The sequence below is a fragment of the Podarcis filfolensis genome (assembly GCF_964270895.1).
Source record: "Podarcis filfolensis genome assembly, chromosome: 5".
NCBI lineage: Eukaryota > Metazoa > Chordata > Lepidosauria > Squamata > Lacertidae > Podarcis > Podarcis filfolensis.
This window is the reverse complement of record NC_139608.1, coordinates 70,049,393-70,071,167: the sequence shown is the minus strand read 5'-3', so window position 1 is coordinate 70,071,167 and position 21,775 is coordinate 70,049,393. Positions and strand designations below refer to the sequence as shown.

The following is a 21,775-nucleotide window of genomic DNA, read 5'->3' as shown; positions in this document are numbered from 1 at the left end:
TTCTGATGGTCTGGGACCAAACCCGCAATATCTCCAATATCTCTCCTTTCTATGATGCTAGTCACCATACATTTAGTTAGCTTCATGACTCAACAAGGCTTAATTTGCATTTGTGCTTACTGTTCCTTGTTGTGACTGCTTTGCTAAGTCCTTTCAGATTTAAGCTATACTGGGATAATTAGAACCTTCAGGAGGATTTGCTGGGTGACTGGCAAGTCTGAAATGCACGGTGAACTGGGTCATCTGATTGTTTCACCATCAGGTGGTAGCTCCACATCACTCCACCCCTCCTCCATCCAACTTAACATGTACTTAATAGAAGGATGGGGGGGGGGACGGACTGTGCTGTTTGAGATGAATGGGGCTGAGTGCTGAGAAACTGTGTTAGGATATCCTGTTTTCATTATCCAGATTTCTTTTTTTAAAAATACTTGTCAGGGAACCCACACAGTTTTGAAAATCAACTGTTCACAAAATTATTCAAGTCAATAACTTGGAAAGCAGAGTTAGTAATAGCCAGATACAGGCCATTTAGCCTATCTTGCTTGTAACTGGACACACTCTCACATACTAAATTCCTGGTCCATAAATTTTATCCACCTTGTTAATTCTGCTGCCACCCTGTGTGTATTGGCCCTGCTTTACAAAGTATCTCATTTCAGTGTATGCTTCGATTGCTGGATTGCTCAAGTCATGCTTTTATTTTCTACGAAGCTGGAGTTTTACCCTGTGTCTAAAGCAGAGCGAACCACAGGATATAGTGTATACTTTGCTTCCTCTCTGAGTTAATGAAATAATCCCACCCTACAATCTATCAAATACTACAGGCCTGTGGTCTGGCAAGCTTCTGCTTGCTTTGGCCCAGAGCCTACAGAATTCCAATTTAACCCCACTGTTCAAATTAATTGTCACTCTGTTAATATAGTATATTTTCACTACATTATTTGTTGCAGGCAGATGCTGAAACATGCTGTGCTTTCTGTATCTGATGAATTGATTGTGAGATTTTCTTTTAAATTAAGTTTTTGAGGCGTTATGCACATATTTTGTGACCCTCTAAGTCAACACAGCCCACCAGGCATGTGTTATGTGGGCCAGCCAGGTGTTTGAGAAAACCAAAATGCTTTTTGGGGGGGGGAGGGAGGGAAGCTCCAGGCAGGCGCCAAAGACAGTTTTATTGAGCCTCTGGTGGCCTGTGTTCAGCTCACTGAGTCACAAGTGGAGCAAGTCTCCACCAGGCATATTTTCAGTGCATCCCAAACACCAGAAAGGAAGAGGCCAAGCACAAGAGATTTAAAATAGGCTAAAGCCTATGACTGTGCTTCGATTGACTTCTCCATCACTTTTCCTCAGAGAGCTGTATCCATAATGGGCATCAGAGGTATGCCAAAATATCACAGAATAGTGTGCAAATGAGAGGTATGCCATACCCTGTTGTTGCTGTAAAAATGTATGCAGGTCCCTCTTCACATGTCAGCACTATCTTATCTTTGAAGAGAAGGTGAAAAAGACATTTAGCATACATCTCACATCATGGCCTGATTTTTATTAGTCTAACTCAGTCTTTCCCAAACTTGGGTCTCCAGCTGTTTTTGGACTACAATTCCCATCATCCCAGGCCACTTGGTCCTGCTAGGTAGGGATGATGGGAGTTGTAGTCCAACACAGCTGGAGAACCAAGTTTGGGAAACCAACTAGCAGCTGGACGCTATTGTGCTTTGAATGTGGGTTGTTGCTGTTGTTTTGCTACTTTTTGGTTGCTTTCTTTTAGTTAATTAATAGGCTAATGCTGCTGATTTTATTTTTAATTGGGCACCTGTTATTTTTGTTTATAAGCCACCCAGATCATTTCACCAGACATGTGCACATGTCACAGCATACCTTAGCAAACTAGATTAAGGGGTGCAGTGGTGTTGAGCCAGAGCCACCACCTGCTGGCAAGACAATAAGACCTCCACCTCATTGTGGATTTCACACTTGTCATTCACAGTTCGGGGCCCTGCTGTGAAGTAGCTAATATTCCATCCTCCACTCTGCAAGAAGCAGTGGACAGTTTAGACTTATTTGTCCCATGTGTAAAAAAGCTTTTACTCTTCCTGTATTAGGAATGGGTTAATCTGTCAATTTCAGTATCTTTCAGTTTCTCACTTTTCTACTCTTAAGTTCAGTCTCCACATTTCTACACTGGAATATTTTTTTAAGTCCTCCAGAAAATTTGTCAGCATTTTTGTGCAAATTTCTCATGTGCATTCTAAATGCATTTTTGCTCAGTGTGCACATTTTTCGAAGCAAAATGCATATTTGATTTTTTATTGTCACTAATATATGCATTTATGTGCACACATTACCATAGTCTGTGCATTCTTGTAGACATTGTTTGGCTGGAGAACTGCTGTGCAGAATCCAGATAAGTCTGACTTTCTTAGGATATCCATTTCGGTACACAGTATTGTTTTGAAAAGTGCGAATCTGTCGTCTTTAAATGCAAATAGAACTGAATTCCTCCCCTATCCCTACTTTTGGTGGTGCTACTCCTACAGACTATGCATCCCACCGCCCACACTGCTGAATGTTCCTGGTAACTATGTCACTAGTGGATAGTCTCTCCTGATGGGAACTGCACATGCTGTAAGGATATTTAATTGATGTGCAACATCACCATGAAAGAAAGATTTCCCACATCTGTACATGGAGTAGATGACATCTGTAACAGGCCCAATTAAGATATGTTACTTGGAGGATCCTAAGGATACCTGATTATGGAATTAAAAGGTTTGGGTGAGAATTATCGCAAAAGGGGGTACAGCTTGCCTGTGTTTCCTGTCTGTAATGCCAAAGTTTTATCTGAAGCTTACATCATGTGCTGTCGTATTCATCATATTGTTCACTTTGTTTTTCACTTGATGTAACCTCTGCTTGGGTTTTCCTCCCCTCAAAGGGCCCAGCTGGTCCCAAAGGACAACCAGTGAGTAATTACTTGTACATACTTTCTGCTCACACTTATTTTTGGCATTCCTTATCACCATTATATATGCGACATGACTCTATATTTGTCTTCTACTTTCTATAGGGAACCGCTGGACAAAAAGGAGAAAAGGTGAGCTTAGCAGAATTAACATTCTACCTACAGTAAAAAAGGGAGTTCCATGTTGGTTTGGGTTTCAGTTTCTAGAAATACCTGTGTTCAAGGCAGGCTAAAATAGTCATGTGCTCTCTTAAAGAGGATTTTAACTCACATTAAAACACAGGTTTTTCTAGAAACTGGAAGCTGAAACAACCTGGAACTCCAGGTTATTCATGTACCCTGAATCAATAGTCTCAATATCACAGTTGCTTTTGAAAATAATGTCACCTTTGCACATTTGAATCCATAGACAAAGTCCAGTCCACGGGATGCTTAAATCAGCATTATCCTCACTGACATGGATGCATTCAAGTCAGCAATGCACCTGCTATGAACCTGTCTCCACGAATCTATTTTGGTTACAGCATTCATGATGTAAACTATTTTCTTTTAATCTCCTACTTTTGCAGGGTCAATGTGGAGATTATCCACACAGGGTAAGCAGACTCTTCTATTTTGTTTGTAAAGTGACCCTTGCATATTAACCCTTGTTTATTTGGATGGCTTTTATGGAAATATAGAACCAAGAGTTCTTAGAGTTCATCACTGGCTCTTGCAGTCCTTTCCTCACCCACCCCCCATCCACATAGATATTTTATTACCTGACTATTGGCAGATACAGTAAGTGCAGAGTTTTCTGGGAAACATTTCACCAATTTCTCCATCTGGCTAGCAGATCTGCCAGTTAGGATTGCTCTGCCCAGTTTCTCTGCATTAGAACCATAGAATTGTAAAGTTGGAAGGGACCTTGAGGGTCATCTAGTCCAACCCCCTGCAATGCAGAAATCTCAGCTAGAAAGGCATACATTGGGGCTGAAATTATTATAGGGACACAGGTTTAAATACTTCATATTCAGCATTTGAGAAGTCTCCTAATAAATATACCTAAAATCTGGCCCTTATCCCAGAGAGTGATAGATGTTCTGTTTGTCCAGGATCCTGAGTGATGACAGGATGCAGATAATGACCCTTTTAGAGGCATCTGAGGCAGAAGAATGCAGGGAACAAAGGCTGGCTGATTGGCTGAGTGTTCTGGCCTATATAATTACAACAACAGAGAGCCAAGTATATTTATTTAGAAAAGCAGTGTCAGTCAATTGCTATGGGCTTTTTATTTTTAAGTTAGAAGCATAGTTTGCCTGAGCAATGCTCTGAGTTCAGCTGCACTCCCTTGCAAGTTCTCCCAGTGCTGATCAAGATGAAAAGGAGGGTCCACAGACTATTAAAACACTGAGAAACTAATCAGGGGTAAAGAGGACTTGGCCATACCATACGATCACAAAGAAAAAAATAGTGTGGCTTACTGTCTCTGTTGGATATTTGGAATTGTTATTTAAGAAATTATACCTTCCCATCTCAGATGGTGCTTTCAGCTACAGGAGATCTACATAATAAGAGGAAATATAATAATGATCCACACCCTATGAGCAAATAGATTAAGGTGGAGAAGCTCTGGCAAAGCTTTGCAACGGGAGTATGCCTTGAGCCTTCCTCTGCTACATTCTATACTAACCGGCAGCCTATGTTTTGTTTCTGGGGGTGAGGAACCTGAGAGTTGAGCCGCAGCCAGCAAAGCTTGAGATTTTAGCTTCCAACTCTAATTAAAATTATAGGAACTTAAAGGTTTTCGTTTTCTTTTTAAAAACAACACTGGGCCTCAAGATGATACCAAAAATGTTCTTGAAGACTTCAGAGCCAAATGATTTCTTAAAGTCATTAAAAAAGTTATGCTTTTTTAAAAAGCTGTTAAGCAGATTCATGATTTTTGAACTTTGAGAGGTGCTAGACAAGAAGATTAGGCCTATCCTGCTGCCTGGAAATCTTGGATGGACTCAGGGCACTGGTCACAATTTCCATCTTTGTTAAGCGTTGCCCTCAAAGGCAGCAATACTTTGCAAATTATCAACGGTAAGGTGTGTCGTCCCCCCCCCATGGATCTTAAAGGAAGGCATTTAATTTCTTTGTTCCATAATAACAAACTTATATTCTTTTCCAAAAAGAGGAAGGAATAGCCCAGATACTTGTTTTAGCTTGCTTAGGATTTCCGAATAATGGGTTTCTTACCGTTGTGTCTGTGGCATATGAACTGATTTTTTGGCCTGGGTTTCCCTCCTCTACCACTGTCAGTGAAGCAAGGGCTGAGAATCCAGCCCCACTGTTATGTAGTTCCCTAGCCTGTTTGTCGAGCAACAAATTAGGAAAGCTGATACTGTGCTCTCAACGAAGGAAATGAATGCATCAAGAGGTTATGTATGCGTTGCACAATGCAAGCCTTGAGGACAGATGAGGTAACTGAAACAGGTAAAAAAGGCAACAGGGTTGGGCAGGGGTTGCAAGTTGTCTTCGGACTGGATTTAGGAGTTGGTGAAATTCATTTTGCTGCTGATGGTATAGAGAATCAAATTGACCCAGCTCTGTGTTGCTCTGTCTCCACTGTCCCCCTAGGAATACCTAAGCACCACACTTGCAGCCCTGCGTTCTAATCAGATCCTTACACTGAAGGTTTGTGGGGAAAGGGTTTAACTGGTCCTGTTGCAAAAGGCCAAGGAGATGAATCCAATATTGCAAGTTCTCAGTGGCAAAAGATCCAATAACATACCTGCGGGATGCTACCCCCTCCCCTCCAATAAAGGAAAATGTGTAAAATATATGCTACCATCAGACTTCAGTTTTTCACTGTGGGAAAAGGCAAATGATGTAAAGAAAAACATTCTGTATATCATAGTCATGCCATCTGAACTATCCTGAGCTCAACTTCCAATAGTCGTTAATGACTGTCATCTCAAGATTTATTTAGGAACATAGGAAGCTGCCATACTGAGCCAGGCCACTGTTCCATATAGCTCAGCACTATCTACACTGGCTGGCAGCAGTTCCCCAGGGTTTCATTCCCAGCCCAACTCGAGATTTTGAAGGTTTAAACTGATCAGCACTATTTTTGCCTTGTCTGTGTTTTTAGATCTTGCCTCAAGAGGAGTCCCTTCTACTGAGCAATTTCACAGTTGATTATAAGACATGTGAAAGGCACTCCTAGATCATAGAATCATAGAGTTGGAAGGGACCTTCAGGATCATCTAGTCCATCCCCCTGAAATGCAGGAATATGCAATTGCCCTATATGGGGATTGAACCTGCAACCTTAGCATTATCGGCACCATGCTCTAACAGCTGAGCTAGGAACGGGCAACCTGTGGCTTTCCTAATGTTTCTGGACTACAACTCCCCTCATTCCTGACTGACCAGGGCTGATAAGAGTTTGGAGATCAGCATCATCTGGCAGGCCACATTTTCCTCATACCTGCCCTAGATACTCCCATGCTTCTTATTAGGAAAGGTGAGACATCAGAAGAAAACAGCTGGACCTAAGGATGGCATTCCAAATCTTCCTCATGTTTGCTCAAATCCAACACCTCAGAACAGAACAGAACAGATGGAATATGAAAATCCTATTCAGGTGTTTATCTCCGTACTGTCTCAGTCACATAAAGAGAACTAGTGGGGCTGCATGTGTTTGTCTGCATGCATCACCGCACCCTATACTGTCCCCACAGTGTTGATACATTGGGGGAATGTCTGAAGGGGATATGCCTGCTGAGCATGCAGAGGCTGCCTTCAGGAGCACTCAGGGTTCCAACTCACAGGGCAGCCTGTGTGCTTGTCAGGCAGTTCCCACCCTGCTTTAGATCTTCCCCCAACATGTTGATGGTGCCGGGGACAGGCAGATGTGTGGTGTTGTGGTGGGGGCAGAGGAAGCACACGTGGCTCTGCTGTGTGTGTCTTTTTCTGCACAACAGAGATTGTGTGGAGAAAAACACCTGAAGAGGGCTACAGCTTCCCAAAATTCAGCTGACTTTGTCGCCTCTTAAGAATTACAGGGAATGTGCAGTGTCTTTTTCTGTGATTCACAGACTGAGCCCCTCTGTGGTCTTTGGATTTGCTGTTGATTGTGGCCTTCTTAATCCAACCATTGCTCTTCCAATTTTACCACCACAACACATCTTCTATTTTTAACAAGCTGCCCAGAATGACTGGGTTGCAGTGCTGCAATATTGTGATGACATTTCAGTTTTGCAACAAGACTGGAACTTGGCCTGCACTAAAGAGCAAGCAGCCATAAATAAGGGGAAGAAAGTGTACTCTCTGAAGTGTACACAGTTGCTGTCATGGGAGACCTGCAGGCATACCTCTCAGCCTCAAAAGAAATTACAGGCATCTGCATTTTTGAGCTTTAGCAAGACCTGATTGTTCTTGCACATATACTAGTGAAAATCAGGAGTGATTCTAGTTGTAGAGTGAGGATAAGCATATGCAGCGGTTGGAACAGTTCATTGAATATTTGGCAGGCAGGATATGCATAGATATGCATAGATATGTTTGTTTTCCTGGAGCCATTTTTGTGAGGTGGAATGGATATCTGTAGCATGGAACACATGGCTTTGGATTTAAAATGGACACGCATAGAGACAGCTGTGAGGCAAGACATACACACGCTCACACACGCAAGGTAGAATGATGTGGAGTAAACTTTGGAAAGGTGCTGAAATTAGAAATGCATCTCATGCATACTAATTACTTTTGTGAGGTCAGGTATGGTAAAACTGAGGAGTGAAATGACCTCCATGTGAAGCTCATGTTTGGAACACTGAAGGAATGAGTTCTGAGAAAAATCTCCTATAGTTGGACTTGGCAGGGAGTGAAACTTCTGCCAAGATGTAGAGCTGGATTCCTTGTAGGAATGAAGTCTTCAAGTTATTCTGCACTCATCCCTTCAGAAATTTAAAAGATGCCTTCTTCATATCCATTTTCACGGGGGGGGGAGGTGTTTTAAAAAAGCAGGCACACTTCTTTTACTATAACGACTAGTTTTCTCTAATACAGTTTGGCCTATCTAAGGGATGAAAAATGGTTTGCTGAGAATATCTGTTGTAATCAGAATAGCTTTTGCGGTGATTAGCAAATTTGCTATGGAATTAGCTAGCAACAAAAAAGAATGGTCAAGAAATGAACTATATCTGGTAATAAGGAGAGCACAAAAACAACCAGTGAGGAATGGAGACTTTGGGTGAAGTAAAGAGAAGAATACGATGCAAACAGAGAAGTGCAAATAACAAGTCAAGAAGCAAATTTAGAGTAGAAGTACTCTGCCTAGAGACTACAGGTGTGGAGGGTAGCAAGTGCTATGCTTAGTTGCAATGATACACAGCAGAAGGTGACAGCATAATCAGCTTCTCTTCCATGTTATATAACTAGAAAGTATTTTAAAAAAAAACCAGAGTACTCTGAAGAATAAAACCAAAGCCTATGTTCAAAATATTAAAATGGAACATAGAAGAGCTCAAGAGGCTTGCCAAAAGGTTCCCAATGACAGATACCTTTTCCATTGCCCTTCATTCTTGTCTCTGAACTGTGACTTACTTTCATTACATCCTTTCATTGTTTTCCTTCCCCACCCCCTTTCCATTTTCTTCATTGGCTGTTCTGTATGACTTTTGATGCCCTACTGACCTCCTTTGCCTTGTGACCTTTGGCCCTTGCCCTGTGACCTCCTGGCTCGGTCTTCTTCAGCTGTTGCCTCTTCTCAATTCAGTGCGGCTGGCTCCACCCCCAGTCATAAAGAGACGCACCTTCCAGGTATCCTTCTTCTTTTCCTGGTTTTAATTATTTTCTTTTCATTCAGAGACTGGCGATTAATCAGCTTCCTTTCTTCCTTAAAGAGGGTTTCATGAAAACTAGAAGAAGCAGGGATCTCTTTAGAGAGTCAGTTTTATCCACCATTTGACATGCCTGTACATCAGAAATGACCCTACAAGCTGGTTTTAGTTCACTTGTGTGCTTGCGCTCTCAGTTTAAGCAGCTAAGCATGAACAGAAATATTTTGGCTGCTTCTCCTGATGATCTGATTTCAGGGCCACACAAGATGCTGCAAGAAAGAGTGTTATTGAGGAAGAACAAGGTTTTCACAGGATATACTTAAAGAAAAGGATTGCTTTTTTTTCTTGGAGAGAGAGCAAATGACCTCCCCTTGCAGTACTATAGAATATCTGAAGGAGAACTGAATCTAAGAGCCCTGCATGCATTATATTGAGGCTGTGTTTACCACGAGACCATGCACTGGTGTCATGCAGGTATCGCCTGCAGTAAACATGTAAACATGTATTTTAAGGCAAGTTTGCACAACCTGGGACCTATCAAGCAGAATGTAGTGTATGGTAACCCAGAGGCTCAGCAAACTGTCTAGATCTTTAAAAACAAGGGGACTGTTAAGCACCTAGAACACCACAACACCTTGTAGGGTGGCTGTTTTCAGCTTCCTAGATCAGACGTTCTCAAGGTCTGGCAAAGTGTGACAAACAGGCACCCATCTCTAAATACCTGAGGATTTGTGTCATGGACACCAGACTGGTCATGGCTCCTCTGCGAGTGTCTACACTTAATATGTTTACTGTGGAAAGTGTTGGTTTTGATAGGTCAGTGTAACTTTACTAAACACAGTTGCCACACAAAATAATATCCTGATTGCAGCCACAGCAAACACCCTTTGACTTCCCAGACAGACAGACAGACTGTAGCACTAACAGTAAAGGAACCTCTGCTGACGATCTCTTCAACTCCTCTAGAGATAGCTATGTCACTTTGAATGAAGGCACTGGAATGAATTAGCTTGTATATCTATGGAGATTTATACATGGGCATTTGGCAAGTACTGGCTCAGCTGCCTACAACATCCTTCAGAGGATACAGCCGCAGTGCCCTTGGCTTTGTTTGAGGACAGTATTATGTGTGTTTGTGTAGATAAGTGCAGATGGTTCATCTCAGCAAGAGTTCTCTATAGTGAGATGCCAACCCACACAAAGCCTCTTGTTACTGTGGCATTATGGTATGCTTATGAATACTTTTAGCCTGGAATGGCCCTCTAGGATTCATCTGGAATGTAACTGGATGGAGGGAGTAAGTCAGAGATCAAACGCCATACTTATCGGATGTCACATGCCTATTTTTAACCATTAATTGGAGCTATATAATTTTTTTTAAAGTTTTGCTAAGCACCAAGTGGTTTCATTGTGTGTGGATTTAATGTTCTGTTAGAGTTCACTGCAGGCTATCTCACACAACCACTTTGGCTGGGTGTAAAAAACAACAACAGGGAAGTCAATGAAACAGACGGCTGGAATTCAGGACATAGTGAAGGTTGGGTAGAGAAAAAGCAGATGCAACCAGGGTTCTTACTTCATACATTCTATTTTGCATTCTGTTAGGAAGGAGCAATATTCAGTGGAGATAGTAATAATAATGCACCAAAATAGATTGTATTTTTTATTGTATTTATTTAAAGGATTTGTAGCTCACCCTTCATCAGTACTGATACCAGGGTGAGGTACAATGTAAAATAAATGATAAACATCAGTAAAACAAGCAAACAAAATTCTTAAAGCCTGAGAGAAAACATCAGCTTTTAAGGAGTCTTTTGAATACAGGAAAAGAAGCAGCAGAAGCAAGAACAGAAATGAGACGGAGATGGAACAGAAGTAGTAGTTTTAGGGGGCTGTTGTCTTGTGTCATTCAGACATCCCTGAAACCCCCAGCCTGTAAATCTGTAAGGAAGGGCAGAAGATGGAGAACCCTTAAGAACAATGGCAAGGGCTCGTTTGATGGGCTTTAGTATTGATGCTCGCTTTCCCAGTCTAAGATCTGATTGGGAGTTGTAGTCCTTCTGACGGGAGCTTTATAGTCATTCAGGAATCCATGCAGAAAGCCCATCCACACGTTGCCCTTTGCCCAAGTTTTGGAAACCCCCTTCAGGTACTTACTAACAGCAACTTGCTTGGCTTGGCTCTTCTTCTTTTGCTCAGGCTCTGCTTGCTATAGATTACACTCCAGGGTCATTGTGCTGCACTGATGATAGCGTTGTTTTCAATACACCTCAGGGTGAACAGGGACAGGCAGGAATCCAAGGGCCTCCAGGGCCACCTGGGCCACCAGGCCTCCCAGGGACTCCAGGACAACCTGGACCAACTGGACCAGCTGTAAGTACCTCTTCAATTGCTTGTGTCTGTTTCCCATACTTTCTGTTCTCTGAAGAACCAAAGATCTGGCTTTTACCTCCATGGTGGTTCTGCAATGGTGGTGCCCCAAAGCCTTTCTTCTCCCATGTTACAAGTCACACTCTGGCTGCAATTATGTCACTCTCAGCAGGACGCCCAACTTTTAAAAGCCTCAAATTCTATTTGATGTTCTGGTAACAGCACCATTCCTGCAGGGACAGTAAGCATTTTCAAAAGGTCAAAATCACTCTTGTTGAAATAAGGGTTTACTAAGCTGGCGTCTCTGAAAGATACATTTCTGTGTTGCCTTAGGGAAAAGCAGGAGAACCAGGGAAGCCTGGCAAGGATGGAAAGGTATCCGTTTCATCTTTTCCTTTACTACGGTTGCTTCATTTGCTTGCATGAACGTGATTTATTTCTTGGTGCCTTCAAGGGACATAATGAATGCTGGCTCAACAGTGCCATACAATTGCATGCATGAAGGGAAGGGTAGGCAAGCAGTGAAGGGAGTTGGTCATTCAGTGACCATTCTCTTGCCAGCTTTGTCTGAATGTAGTCTGCTAAAAGTCCAGTTACTCGGTTCTTGGATTTTAAAACCCCTCTGAACTCTAGGATTTATTTATTTTTAAAAAAACCCTATGAACTTCAGCCTAATGATTTGAGTGCATGATGGAGGGTTAACTTGAAATAATTGGGAGTGAGGATTTTTCTCAACTCATCTTGCTTTAATCCTAGGATAAGCACTTATAAGCACAAAACAGGCTTATTATCTGTGAAAAAGAGAGGGAGGGAAAGAGACTTGAGCTGCATACATACCATACATTTGAAGTACTTTTAAAGCATAGCCTCTCTACCTTAAGAATCCTGGGAACTGTAGTTTGTTAAGGGTGTTGAGAATTGTAGCTCTATCAGGGGGTGATTTACAGTGCTTTAATGGTGCGGCTTGTCTGCAGTCATGGGCCTAAAATGCATTTTTTTTGCCATCCCAATAAGCTCTGTCTCTTCAAATTTGGGACCATAGCCTAGTAGTTTGGATGTATGGAAAGATGTTTGTGAAGTGTCAGCTGACATTTATTAAAACGAATAGTTCAGGGCCTGTAAAGGAGAAATAATGCAACATGGTGCATGCTTGATATGGGGCTTAGAATTCATTTACTTACTACAGAGGATAATTTCTGCATACATTATTTAAGTAATAAAAGATAAAATATATAGTGGTATGGTATAAGGAGAAGTAAATGTAGTACAGACCTTAGCATATTGCCCAGTGCTGTGGGGATTTTCAGGTTTTTACTACTTCATGATGTCATATGCTTTTATCTGCAGGGCTTGCCAGGACCTCCTGGACCAAAGGTGAGTAAAGCAACTCAGAAGAAATACCAGATATAAAAACTGCCCTCTAAAATTTCAAATACTTTGTGAGTGAAATGTGAAATGCAGTGAAGTACAGAATGTGGTTATAAACTGTGTTCTCGGGATGCTGCAAAATGGTTTAATTACAAGAGAGTTAGTCTATCATGCTTTGAGAATGAACAAGGGAAAACCCTACACACACAAAAGTATTAGGGATCTTCTAATTAATTTGTTTATTTAAGGACCCATGACCCTGACTTGTCATGTTTAATGCATCTTAGAAGCACAGGCTCAAATCTATATATAGCAAAGGAACAAGTTCTGAATAAACCTACTGTGTATGTACCTTTGGAAGGTATAGGAAAATAAGGACAACCTGTTTGCATTAATGTGTTTATTAGCATGGAAATTAGTAATGCGTGAAGAGCTCATGTTCCTCCTACTCATATTCTTACCTCCACATAAGACCAGTTTTGAATCAGGCCCTACCTGATTTAGAACCACAAACTAAGATCCACTTAGAAGAGGTTGGGAAGTATGCCAGGAACTAGCTAGGAAGTAAAATAATTCTTCCATACCTTTTGAACAGAGAGAAACTTAGCTTTAAAAACCTGCATATCTGTAATGAGCTCCACAACACAATTAAGATTGGGTTGGCAGGCTCTGGAGGAGGAAGAGGAGGAAGGAGAAGAAACCGAGGAACAGGGATCTCCCCTTTCCACCCTGATTTCAGTTACTTTGGAAGAGAGAGCAGGGGTGCAGGTTCTCCCCTCTGACCTTTTTTAGGGAGGGCTTTGGTCCACTGAGAGGGAAGCTGAACAAGGAGGCATCAGTGACTGAACAGGAGGGTGCAACCTTGTCATTTAGAACCAGGCAGGGAGCAGACCAGCTTGCACCGATGGAGTGTGTACTTGCAAAATTGTCATTCTTACAAGGTGAGAGAGTCTCGTGAGTGAGCATCCCAAGCCTTGCTTTACAAAGCTTGGCAAGAGGGGCAGGGAAACTTGTTGGGACATACTCATCGCTTCTGTCCAATTCTGAACTTCTTGCCTGCTCCTGAACTCCTTAATCCTGACTCCTGAGCACTGGGTCTGCTGCCAAAACTGCACTGTTACTTGCCTGAATAAATATCTCTTTCTTAACTTCAAGGAAGAGCTTCTGTCTAAATGTGTTGGGCGGGAGCCAGGACAATATTTTTGATACTATAGAATTCTCCTTGCTACTGCATGCCACTACTTTTTCTACTCCTCCAAAGAGGGGCAGCTAATACCCAACATTTGGTCACACAGAGATCCCTAAAGGCTAGAATGGTCCAGTATTAGAGTTAAGTGAGCTGAAAAATTTGCAAGGGACATGAATACCCCACAGTTCTTCTTTGGGACTCCTGTATCTGTCTATGTCCCCCTCATATTCTTATGTTCATGTTCATAAAGGGAAAGGGATTTCAGTCTGAATTCAACCTAACTCAATCCTTGTTTGTGTTTTTATTTCAATTGGCATTTACAGGGGGACCCTGGAATTCAGGGGTACCATGGAAGAAAGGTATGGTTGTTGTTTTTTAGAAGCATAAGACTAGAAAATGAAATAAGCACAGCAGCGTTTGAAATGCATTAATGTAGATCTGAGCCATCTGGGAAAGTGCTGGCAAAGTTACACCATCCATGCCTTACTCATGCACACAGACACAAGCATATCCTGGTTATCACACTTTGCTCATTTCCTACCTTGAGCAACTTCGGCTGGGAGTGACAGGGCTTGAAGTAAGTGTGACTTCTTCCCCTGCAGCCATCACAACCTCTGTCATGCCCCATGGGTAGAATCTGTTAACAAGAGGGTGGGACTGGAGAAGTTTCCAATTTTTCAGGCTCTCTTGGTTGCTTATGACAGTTTCTTCCAGGAACAACTGTAAGCCCCTGAAGATTTGACACCTATCTGGAATAAAAATGAGTTTGAATCCACATTCACATGCAAAATGTACAAACTCTGGGTATCCTTCAGTGGTTCCACCCTTGGCTGAATCTGATTAGACCCGATCCAAACTGTCAGAGGGGCACATGAAAACCTCCTTGCACGTAGAAAGCTAATGTCAGGAACATACATAGAGAGAGATTTTGATAATGTGAGCACTTTTGAAGAAGCAATTCCCCATGTATCTTCTGGGATGGTACAGTCCACTGAAACGTTTGGGTCAGCTCTTACCTAATTGCCTTATATGGCTGGTCTTACTTACCACTTTGTTGGAGTTTGTGACGCTTCTGCTATTTTTACAATAGTCCTTTTATTATGATTTCCTTGATTTATCGTGCTGCGAGTTATATTGAATCTTATAAGTCTAGTAGGTTCATTTTGGTGCTAGGGTTGAGCCCCAGCAGTTTCCAAGAGATGGCTTCTAAATCTTGTGACTTGGGTCATGGAACTCAGGTGTTAGGTGAAACATGGGGAAAGTGTTGACTTGGTTTGGTTGGCATCTGTCTCAGGAGACAATGGTGCAGTGTGCCTTTGGGGGTGAAATCAAACTATTGGAAGGTTATAGTGCCTGCTGTGGCTGTAGATACTGATACAGGAGAGGTATGTTTTGTTGTTGCTTTTTTGAATACCTTCTTGTATTAATCCAGGCAGGACAGCAAGGGTGTCATCCTGAGATTACTGTTCACCACTTCTTTAATAATATTTCTTCTTAGCCAGAAAACATGACTTTTTATGACCCTTATCTGTTCCTATTCCTTCCTGTCTTTCCTTGTATCTTTTCCCCAGGGTGAGGTGGGTGAGGCTGGCTTACCTGGCAACCCTGGCCTTCCTGGTCCTTCTGGCCCAAAGGTAACTTTTGCATTGCACCAGCAACTTCCCATGTCCCAAATTCAACCGATTGCTACTTCACTGTGTTACAACAATGATGTTCATATGAACATCCCATACATTGACAAGAGGAGTGGTGTTGCACCCAGAGGACATTCTGCACACATGTATGGCTTAAGGCAAATATTTTTTCCCAGTCTTGACATGAAGATTTAGTGACCCATTGTGATGGGTAATAGGTACACTCTCTCCCCCGCCCCCCGCCTCACTTTTGCTAGGGCAGGTGAAAACACCACTCTTTGCCCTGGAATTTCTAATTCCTGCTGCAGAGGCTTTCTCCCATTAATTAGTGGTGAGAGGAATGTAATTTGCAGTGCTTTCTCCTATTCTGATCTCATATGTTCTAGAATTGAATCCTGGTATTGAAAACAGATGCTATGGCTGGGTTCTAGACCAAACGATGCTCTGTGCTCTTGTTTCTGGTCAAAGAAAGTTGCTTGGTTTTATAGTGCTTGAAAAACCTGTGGAGCCAGAGACAATAGAAGAAGGAAAAAATGTATGCATACACTGTGCGCTCTGTCATACCATCTTACATTTTTTTTTGTCTATCTACAACCTACATGGTTTTCAAGTGTGCCACCCTTCATTTCTCATCCATTTCTCAATGCAGCTCATTTTCCCTAATTTCTTATTTCTGCCTGTCCTCCCCCCTCTTTTTCTATCCCCCCCATTTTCTTCTCTATGTTTTCCCTTGCACAGGGTGAAAAGGGGGAGCCTAGCATGAAGGTAGGCATGGTGTCAATCTGGTATGGGAATTGTTACTCAGAACAATGTATTGTTATAAAAATCTTGACCCAAGACAGACCTCTGGCCTATTTAATAGCATATCCATCTGTGTTGTGATTAACCACTAGCAGACTTCCATGTCCTGGCTCCACTAGGCACACACAGAGAGACACGGTGAAATCTATCTTTATGAGTTTGGTGGAATTTGACTCTTTGCAAAGGCATTTCTTTGACTACTCAAACTGGCTGATGATTTCTTGCCCTTCTGTATCTTGTGAGACGGGTTGGGGTTTCTTCACAATGTCTGGTTAGCTGACACATCAAACCCACTCTAAAATCAGCAGATCCTGATGTTGAGGTTTGGCATGCTCCTTTCTTTTCTTCTGATGCTCGGCGCCCTTTTAAGAGAGGCTAACATGATTTCATGCCCATATGTTATCTATTTGATTAAAATGTATATTGAGCCTATAAATTTTGAATATATTCCTGTGTTTTTTTAAAAAGGTATTACAACTTTGGCCAAGATCCACAAAAGAGAAGGCAAACTATAAAAGGCTGTATGATTTAAATGTCTTCGGGGCTGGTTCTAGCTCAGTTGGTTAGTGTGATGCTGATGACACCAAGGTTGCAGGTTCAATCCCCGTATGGGAGAGCTGCATTTTCCTGCATTGCAGGGGATTGGATTAGATGATCCTCAGGGTCCCTTCCAACTCTACAATTACACACTACTTACAATTTACACACTGCTCTACAATTACACACTACAATTGCACACTACTAAAAATGTCTATTTGGATAGCTTGTCTTTTCAGTGTACCTGCTACAACTTACTGAGACAAATTTGATTTATTAATGTATTTATATGCTGCCCACTCACATACAATATCAAGACGGTGCAAAACAAGATATGCTAATACAATTGGCTTCCCAGCACATGTACTGAGGTAATTTAATGGTCATATCCTCCCTATTCTTTTTTAAGTACAGATGTTCCATTCTTCCCTTATTCCTTACTGTTCATGAGTAAGAGAAATACATGCACTAAGGTACTAATAGGAAAGAAAACTTGACATCCATCACCTATTGTGCAAAAAGGCAGCCCCTTATAAACTGCTGCCCTAGGCTGCTACCTAGACTGACTTCATAGTAGGTTGCAATGAGTCTGCTTTCAAAGACACCACAGTTATTCACATGTTGTGTCTGTCATTACCCAACAGCAAGTTGCATATTAAGAGGAAGGTGGGTAATCATTAGCAACTAATATCAGTGCTAACTAGCGTATCCCAATGATGTTCTCCACACCTACCTAGAGGCTGCCTCCTGATTTTCCAGGCAGCTGAAAAAAACATACACATTCTCCAAGGTGAAAGGGATTATACATCAAGAGTTTCACAACCTGTCTGTGAGCACAGCCAGATCATTAAACCCTGGAGATCTGGAGATCTTCTTAATCCAGGTTTTCCAATTGGATTGTGATGAGAAGGAAGCGTCAATTTCATGGTTAAGGAAAATCAAAGCTCCATGAAACTTGTAGTTTAAAGAGGAAACCAGCAGGAGACTGTCCTGGTGGGAAGAAATGAACAGCATTTTGTCTCTTCCTCCCCCCGTCCCCCCAAACAGCCCACCCTCAAGCTTTGAATTGAAATCCTGGGCTGCCCTCTGCTGGTTTGTTAGAAGCAGAAACAAATTACAGTACGTTGTTTCATGTTAGCTTTAGTGACAATCAAAACAGTTCTCCCATTTTTGGCACTTGTGAACACATATGTTGGTTTTATATACTGTTCGGATCCCTTTTATCTGTCTGTCTGTCTGTCTGTCTATTTATTTCCTGGTGTCGTGCATATATGCAGTCACGTGTGAGTTGATCACACATAAGTAGGGTGTGTGTGCCTGTATATATTAGTGAAAATGACATTCAAAGATGCATTCTGCATTTTTGAAATTGCTTGCAAAAATGTGTATATTTGGAAAAATTGTAAACAGAAATGTGTTTATTAAAAGAAATTAGCACGTTAATGTACTCAGATTTTCATGAAAAGGTTTTTTTAAAAATAGAATACTGATCTGGAAATGTGGTGAATTGAAGTTAAGTTTGGGGAAATGAGGAACTGGGAGCAACTAAAATTGTCACAATCATCCATCCAGAGAGTCCAGAGAGACACTCATGCTATATGTTACACACAACAAGGAAGTGTCATCCAAAACTCCAGCATCACTGAATCGTACTGCCTCTCTCCTCCCATAGTATTTAGGCTCACTTGCTCCATGTGGTCCATTGTACATCATCCCATTTCTGCAGTCATTATGTGGTAGGAAAACACAAGATATGATGATGCCAGGGTAAATGATCGCTTGCATTGCTGGGGAGAATTTGACACACTACCCATACAGCAAAAGAGTTGATCTGTGTTTTGGCCGCCGTGCAGAGAAGTTGTTTTCAGATGTAATAAATTCAGCACAGTGAAGTTCTGTATTTTCTGGGAAGGTAGTTAACATCAGCCAGTTGAAGTGACATTGAGAAGGTCGTAAGTCAATCCCTACGCCTATGGCATATTAGCATAATATCTCTGCAACACTACCTAATACCACAAGCCATGAGCTGCACTGATTATTTATTTGCTGGCACAACCAGTCCCTAGTTTGATTCTGGCATTACATTTTGACATTTTCCCCATGCAAAAGATGGAGAAAACCATGTTCTCATCATAACTTTAACACTTCAAATGTTTAATACTAAATTCAGGATTTACTAATTATATTGTAAGAAATTATCACAGCAATGGTTGCCTTCTAGTCTGAATCGTCAGAGCTTCTTGAGATCTTATGAATACAGTTTTCTCCAGTTTCAGTGGTTACCAACAAAGGTCATATGGGGACCTATGTTTTCCCCTCACTCTTCCATCTTCATTATCTTTATCTTGTTTTTTTCCTATTCCAGGGGGAGAGGGGCATGCCAGGGCTACCAGGAAAACAAGGAGTTCAGGTATTCTGCAAGGAATGGAGTCTGACTTATCCAACCACCCTTATCCATACCTCTCAACTGACCCTGAGTCTCAGAGATTACACCAATTACCTTTAACATTCTCTACATGTATTCTGTACATGTATTTCCTACTCTTAAAATACAAAAAGCTCAAAGTCCGATTTAGCAAAACGAAGAAGAACCAGGAAGAAATGTTTTGCTGAACAAATGGCATGCCTGTTCCTCAACAGTTTTCCCATTGTGGAAAGAAGTGAAGTGAAATGGGTGCCTTAAGATACCCACTGCAATGAGTGTGTGGTCCACTAAACCAATCTGTGCTTCATTTGCACCACGGAAACAGAGAGCATAAATTTGACTGATTTGCCATTGGATCAAGGTTCAAATGTGTATTACTTTCAGAGGAGTGGAGAAGAATTCCACTTGAGTATATGCTTAGTTTTAAATTCATAGCTGCGATTCAGATTAAACTCCAGTGCACATATTTTAGGTCAGAATAACCCTTATTTAAAGGATTCCGGAATTGCATTCATTTACATGTTAAAGGACTGACATGCCATCTCTTCAATCAAATCCACCTTCCCAATATATATTTATCCCCTTCATGTCTCTAGCCCATAGTTACTAAACATTACTCACATCTGATGCATTTCTGAATGTTTCTTTCACCTGTTATTACATAGAATCCCTGATTTCCATCTTCTGTCCTTGTGTTTTTTAGCTATGCCCCTGATTTCTGTTTCAGAAAGTTGAGAGGTATGATCCTTCTCCCTCTTCTTCCATCCCCATCTGCTTCACGCCTTTCAATGTTTGAACCTGTTTGCCCTTCTTGGTTTATGATTTAAATCTGCTTCTCCAAGCAAGTCTCTTTGTTGTTCATCTATTGCACTAAACTCTCCAAACCCCCATTATTCTATGTCTAACAATAAATATTTCCATCCGTTCCCACTTCTTTCCCTAGGACCACTTGTTCTTGTAATCAAATGCTCTCATTGAAGAGCCTAACAGATACTAATATGTAGAATGTGCCCACCTCCTTTATTTAGCCAATAAGCACTCATCTCAAGGTTCCATCTGCACTGCAATTTTTGTCTAGGAAATTCTTACCACTTGATATCCTTCCCAAAGGCTTCCAGTATCTTTCTTTCCCTGCCCAGGTGTTACATGTTACGTATTGGCTGCTTTGATGAGCTTGCTCCCCATTAGCATCATTTCCAGTCATTAATAGGGAGCAGTGAAATACAGTGGTCTACAGTGGGCATTATTTTTGCCATAAAAATGCTACTGATCGTGACCTCATCATGGTGACTGGTCCTTCTTCCTGCTGAAACACTTGTAAGTGTATTTCAAATGGATCGAGCCATTACATTCTGCATATCCATGGCCATCTTGAGGCCGTTGGGAAGGATATGTGGAGACAAAAGGTAACAGCCTTTATAGGTGTACTTCCCAACTTTGGCTGGGTTCACATGTAATGCTAAACCACAGTTTATGTTACAAATCTGAGTTGCAGTGAGCCTTTGGCTTGTTCCCTCCTTCTCTGGCAAAACCATGAAGAGGAGTTAATAATTTTTTGTTTTCTTATTTGACTAACTGCAGCTTGTTGTGATGTTCAAACCTGGGTGGGCTTCAGATACTCTTAAATATGGTTTGCTAAAACAAGTCAGCTTCAGACTGTGACTTATAAATCTGGCTTGTTTGAGTAGATTGTAGCTATGATTAACCACAGTTTAGGGTTGCACAGAATATAATATGTGGAAAATAAAATGGAAGCAGAAGATTCTAGTCTTCTTGCAGCTATGCCAAAAGAGGAGAGGAGAAGAGAAGTGAATGCAAGAGTCCTAGACTCATTGTGGTTTGTCCTCATAATGTTAAGACATAGTTTAGCATTACATGCTGATGAAGCCATTATGGACAGAGCTGGGGTCACTTATCATAGGGAGGCCATTTTCTGCAGTATCCCTTTCATCAGCCTCAATATGTGCTTCAGCCTTCACAAAGAATCACCCAAGTTTGATTCAGATGAACAGCCAAAATAGCTAAGTCATCAAAGGACAATATTTTTTTATGTGGACTGTTCTTTTAAATGCACTGACATAATGCAGATACTGTAGCTGACAATCTCCTGGATAATGTGTGAAGTCATATGTAAAAATAACCAGTTGTTTCTTGTGTGGTGCCTTTACCACCTCAACAGTTTGCCTGAATCCAACTGCAAAGCAAAGGTTAAGTAATTGGTAGAGATATGAGGACAAAACCAAACACTCATTTGTCACATGTTATACAAAAAATCCTGCATATGTGAGGAATTATTTATTTTCCTGCCATTCAAAGTACAAAGATCTCCTGACAGATCCCATGGCTGTATAGCATTCTTGCTACATTTCATTTCATTCCCCCACCTTAATGTCCCATTACTAATATTCACATTTTCCCTCAGTCATAAAATAATATTAGATATGCACAATTGCATACATGAGATGAAAAACCGTTCAGTAAAGTTGATGGTGAAAACCTTAAGATTATGAAACAGCCAAGGTTTGGTTTCTGCTAAAAGCAATAGCACAGTTTCTCTTTCAAAACAATAGCAAGATGCATTGATAATGCTAGTGTAGAGGAACTGTGAAACACTCCTGTCTAGACCCAAGAGTCTTAAAACCTCCGCCCTCAGGAAATTCTTTCCACATTGATTCGT

General features: G+C 41.4%; 1 protein-coding gene across 9 annotated transcripts in view; it reads left to right on the top strand.

Annotated features, from left to right (window-relative positions):
* Window positions 1-21,775, top strand: part of COL13A1 (collagen type XIII alpha 1 chain) — a 194,051-nt gene that overhangs the window by 124,936 nt on the left and 47,340 nt on the right. For 3 of the 9 annotated variants that reach the window (XM_083614301.1, XM_083614299.1, XM_083614300.1), the window contains exons 10-19: window positions 2,939-2,965; window positions 3,071-3,097; window positions 3,535-3,561; window positions 8,689-8,754; window positions 11,049-11,147; window positions 11,478-11,519; window positions 12,492-12,518; window positions 14,025-14,060; window positions 15,273-15,335; window positions 16,074-16,100. In XM_083614301.1, the coding sequence (XP_083470427.1) occupies window positions 2,939-2,965; window positions 3,071-3,097; window positions 3,535-3,561; window positions 8,689-8,754; window positions 11,049-11,147; window positions 11,478-11,519; window positions 12,492-12,518; window positions 14,025-14,060; window positions 15,273-15,335; window positions 16,074-16,100 (441 nt within the window). Of the gene's footprint in view, window positions 1-2,938; window positions 2,966-3,070; window positions 3,098-3,534; window positions 3,562-5,569; window positions 5,627-8,688; window positions 8,755-11,048; window positions 11,148-11,477; window positions 11,520-12,491; window positions 12,519-14,024; window positions 14,061-15,272; window positions 15,336-16,073; window positions 16,101-19,038; window positions 19,084-21,775 lie in introns of all 9 variants that reach the window. The other 6 variants (XM_083614306.1, XM_083614304.1, XM_083614298.1 and 3 more) reach the window with 5 other exon arrangements.